Raw genomic sequence first — 5,036 nt, 5'->3', positions numbered from 1 at the left:
GGGGTAGTGTTTGTAAACATTGTGTTGCCGGTGTTTACCCCAGTGGCTGGGGTTGTGGTTACCGGAATTTCTCTAGTCATCTTGGAAGTTTTGAAAAACTGGAGAAGGATGTAGTTCTAGCTTTATGCACGGATGGCGCCAATGAAGAAACACTAAGTAACCCCGGGCAGATTATAGGTAATCTGGGGGCCAGGTAATGTTTCCCACGAAGGTTAGGTCCAGCAGAGTAAGTTGTACTTCAGGGAACCTGCAAAACAGACACCGTAAGCTCGTCACTGAGAAGGGGGGGTTCCTCCTTGTGACCACCCTCCGGCGTGAGAATCAGTCTATATTGCTCTTTGAATATAAAAGTATATGAATACTATAAGAGCAGTTATCAAGTAAGTTATACGAGATTGTAGATGATCTTACCATTCCAAGATATTGGAGTATTTATAGCCGAAGGTAGGTTTTCTAGAAGGTACAGCCGGCTGAATAGTATTCCTGTTCAACCAACAGTGGATTACGCACAGGCCATACTGGTTGGTGGGTAGGTTACAGCCAACAGTAATAAAGTCGGCTGCACTATTCCACCAACTGTAGACCATGCACGTCCCACTGACTGTGGATTGTACGCAGGCCATGCTGGTTGGTGAATAGGTTACGGCCAACAGTAATACTATTCCACCAACTGTAGGCTGCGCCTGCTCCACAGTGAGGGTTGGTGAGTAGGCAGCGGCTAATAGTGACAAACAGTACTAGAGGGTGCTCCTCCTCGCACTGTTGTCGGTGAGCTGTCACCCTGTGATTGGCTCATGGGCTGTTCTGGTCAGATCGTCTGTCCTATCCATACCTTGGTAGGTATGGTACAAAAGATCTTTCAGAATCAGACTGGCTCATTTGGGCGGGATTGTTCCCGCCTTGCTCATGCCTTCACGTGACTGCTGAAGTAGCTAGTCTTGTACGTGTAGCCCTGCTGTCTGCGGGTAGCCTTCCCTGATGGCTTGTATCCGCAACTGCGGGAACAGGCGGGGTACTTCACCATTGGGAGGCTTTCCCTGCGTGTACAGCTTGCGTACTGCGCGTAAGATTCTATGAGCATGGTGGGTCCTGCGGGAGCAGATGGCCTTTGCGCAGACAACCCTGTTCAAGGTGAGTCTTGCGGGACCAACTGGTCTCTGCTGGGACCTACCTCTTCAGATTCATATACATAAAACCCGATTAAAAAATCCAAACAAACAATAGTTTTGCATAATATATATTTTAAGCTTATATAATATTAGCATTTATTAAATTTTACACTTAAAAAATTTGATTGTTTCGAATAATTTATATTTACACTATATGTAATATAGGAGTGAGGGAACTATTAAATTTTAAGAGGTATTATATAATCAACAATGCATAAAAATTTGAAAATGCAGGGGTAACATGGTCGTTTAATCACCCCTTAACTGTTAAACATTATACATTCAAAAATAGTTACAGCAATGGTCTTTCAACTTCAAATCAAGTTTTGTTAATTTATTAATAGTAATACATTTAACCCTTATTCTAAACCAACTACTCCCACAACTTTTTAACGATATAATGTTTTCGCACATTAATCTTTTTCCAAAGATAATTACACCATAAAAACGAGCATCTTATCCTCATTAAAATGAGTATGTTATAACTATACTTTATAAAATTTTAAAAATTTTCATGTTAAGTACGGGCAACGAGGCAGGTCAGGCGGGTTTAGGTCATGGGACAGACCAGATTAGGTTTGGAACGGGTCGACACAAAAAATGGTTAATTTGGTTCGAGTTAAGTTAGTACGGGTTCGGGTCGAATTAGATTAGAACGGGTTTCGGATTAAAACGGTGTACTGACATGAGTTACACGTATGATGACATGTTACATGCACACCAACACCGGATTGCACGTGCAGAAGCATTATGTGACGCACTTACTAACGTCGATTACCCGCCAGGTGGCACGTTGTGCGCATGCCATTGTCGGGTTATGCATGTACTGTTGTAAGGTTTTGCTCGTGTTGACACTGGAGTTAATTATGTGTTAGATGTTGGATTTGTGTGCTCACCGCGTTGCGTCGCGTGGACTCCCATCTAATATTAATATATAATACTATGTGGTATTTTAATGCAATAAAAATGTTAAAATCATTTTACTAATTTTTTTATAACCTTTTAAAGTGTCCTTTGTTAAAATCAGCCGCCGGCCGATTTGTACAGCAGAGGGTTTTCTACGGTGGGTGAGATTCAACTTTCTCGGATTTTTTTAAAAAAAATATTTTTTTGTTAAAAGTTAATCTTACGAAACCTTTTTAAATTCTAGGGGTAAACTAAAAAGAGCTATAGCAATGTAGAACAATTTTTCAAAACTTACATAATAATTGCAATTTTAAGTTAATTGACAGGTTAGCGTTGATAGAAGGGCGCCGCGGGGGCTTACCTGCGCAAATGAAAGAATGTTGTTTTAAATATATTTCTTTAATTTAACCACCCGCTAACAAATTCATTAGCACAAATGTAAGCTTAATATCGAATTCATTATAGCATTGGCCAGCGACTTCTGGTTATTTGTCATTTACTCACGTGACATTTTTTAGTAGTACTCCGCATGCCAAATATAATAATATTATTAAAACTCCTTAGTTTTCTGACTTTCTCCTCTCCACCCAACCACCTAACAATCTCCAAATAAATAATTATAATTAGTATTTTATTTCACATTTGTTATGTATAAATAAGGGTAAGCTTGATGCAATGTTCACTCCACAACACACACTAGAAACAACAACAATGGTGTCATCCAAAGTGCCACAAGTGAAACTAGGTTCACAAGGTCTGGTTGTTTCGGCCCAGGGTTTGGGTTGTATGGGCATGTCGGCTCACTACGGTCCAGCCAAACCCGAAGCCGAAATGATCGACCTCATCCACCAAGCCATCGACTCCGGCATCACATTCCTTGACACCTCCGACTTCTACGGCCCTCACACTAACGAAATCCTCATCGGCAAGGTCAGTAACGAACCTATATATTATTAAAATAATATTTACACGTACGTATACGTATTATTATTATAATATTGTTATTAAAGAGTAGTGTTTAAATCGAAATAAAAGGAAAACAACAAGCTGCCCCGCTATCTTCTTATTAATTAATTACTCTACTTTAGGGATGACTATTTTGATTTCAACTTTAAGGAATATTGTTATACTTTATGCAGGCTTTGAAAGGAGGATATAGAGAGAAGGTTCAAATCGCTACCAAATTTGGAGTACGGTTGATGGATGGAAAGCCACCAGAGGTTTGTGGTGATCCGGACTATGTCCGAGAAGCTTGTGAAGCTAGCTTGAAACGACTCGATATCGACTACATTGATCTACTCTATGCTCATAGGATTGACACTCGTATCCCCATCGAAATCACGGTTTGTCTATCTTGCTTTTCCGTGTTTTCTAATCTTGTCACTTTAAGCCTCACTACTATAAAACCAAAAAAACAGTAAATTAGCAACCGATTTGCTTCTAAAGTCATATAACTACGTACATTAAAAGAAAGAGGGGGACCCATCCTCCATAAAAATAATTTAGTGTTTTTTATACGCTAAAATTCTGATCCACCAAAAATTTTGGCTATGATCACCCCATGAAAGAATATCTTAGATCCGTCACTGGCAGTCATAGCGGTTAGTAAGTCAATTAACGACCAAGACCGAGTTGCAAAACCGTCACAAATTTGTGACCACCTAGTTTCTAGTTTGTAATAAAAAACAGTCGCAAAGTTAGGGAGTGATTTGGGTCAGAAATTATAGTGGTCGCTTAGTTTTTGTTGCAATAAACGTGAACAAATAATTAATCAAAGCTAAACTAAAATGTTATTCTTGTACGGTGACCATATATGGCAAGATTGAGTTGTTCTTGATTAATACTTTCACATGTGAAACTTGAATGAAAAGATGGAAGCGCTAAAGAAACTGGTGGAGGAAGGTAAAGTGAAGTACATAGGGTTATCAGAAGCATGTGCTGAAACAATTAGAAGGGCTCATGCTGTTTTTCCCATAACAGCAATACAGCATGAGTGGTCTTTATGGTCACGTGACTTGGAGGATGATATTGCTCCTACTTGTAGGTGAGATATTAATTTATATATGTACTTTAAAGGTCTTCATTTATTGGTGAGTTTGATGGTTTGTTTTTGCAGAGAACTTGGCATTGGGATTGTTCCTTACAGTCCTCTTGGTAGGGGATTCTTGGCTGGAGGTCCAACATTGGTAGAAAGCTTGCCAGAAGGAGACACAAGGAAGGTATGATGTGTATAAACTAATATTATAATAATATTGGTCACAAATGATGGAAAATGAACACACTTTATAAGCAAACTAAGACTTCTTGTAGGAATATCCAAGGTTTAAGAATGTTGAGCACAATAAGACTGTATTTGAGCGAGTGAACGAGATGGCTGCAAAGAAAGGGTGCACTGCGGCTCAACTAGCGTTGGCATGGGTGCACCACCAAGGAAGTGATGTGGTTCCAATTCCAGGAACCACAAAGCTTAAAAACTTGAAACAAAACATTGAAGCTTTGTTTGTGAAGTTAACACCAGCGGAGATGGCAGAACTTGAATCTTACGCTTCAAGTGATGTAGTGAAGGGGGATAGGCATGTGTACATGCAAAGGACGTGGTTGAATTCGAGTACTCCTCCGTTATCGTCATGGAAAGGAAAAGTGAATTGATGTTTCATTAAAGCAAATTCGCTAATAAGAGTCACATGCTCGGATTATCAGTATTTTCATGTTGTTTGTTTGTATTGTTATCTTTTCTTTATCATGGCTGTGTTAGGAGAAATAATTGTATGTACTTTATCAAATACATCACTTCTCTGCTACAACATTGCTCCGGTTTTGTCTCAAACAAGTGATCAAGTCAGACACTACGCTTCGAACCGGCGTATCTAAGAACAGACCACAAATCTGTTTAAGGGAATTGTGTCAAACACAAGCCCGGTTCACTGTTATCGTTTCTTATTTTATTTCTTTATTATTTTT

General features: G+C 39.3%; 1 protein-coding gene across 1 annotated transcript; it reads left to right on the top strand.

Moving 5' to 3' along the window:
* Positions 1 to 2,764: 2,764 nt before the first annotated feature.
* On the top strand, positions 2,765 to 4,750 carry LOC143555021 (putative aldo-keto reductase 2). Its single transcript, XM_077044662.1, has 5 exons — positions 2,765 to 3,005; positions 3,215 to 3,418; positions 3,947 to 4,119; positions 4,192 to 4,294; positions 4,386 to 4,750. Exons 1-5 carry the CDS (start codon positions 2,787 to 2,789, stop codon positions 4,722 to 4,724), a joined length of 1,038 nt encoding a protein of 345 aa, XP_076900777.1. The 5' UTR covers positions 2,765 to 2,786; the 3' UTR covers positions 4,725 to 4,750.
* Positions 4,751 to 5,036: the final 286 nt, after the last annotated feature.

The sequence above is a fragment of the Bidens hawaiensis genome, unplaced genomic scaffold (genome assembly GCF_021521415.1).
Source record: "Bidens hawaiensis isolate Kalapana, Puna unplaced genomic scaffold, B.hawaiensis_p1.1 tig00017943_1, whole genome shotgun sequence".
Classification (NCBI taxonomy): domain Eukaryota; kingdom Viridiplantae; phylum Streptophyta; class Magnoliopsida; order Asterales; family Asteraceae; genus Bidens; species Bidens hawaiensis.
Note: the sequence above shows the minus strand (reverse complement) of the source record. Positions and strands in the feature narration are given on the sequence as shown.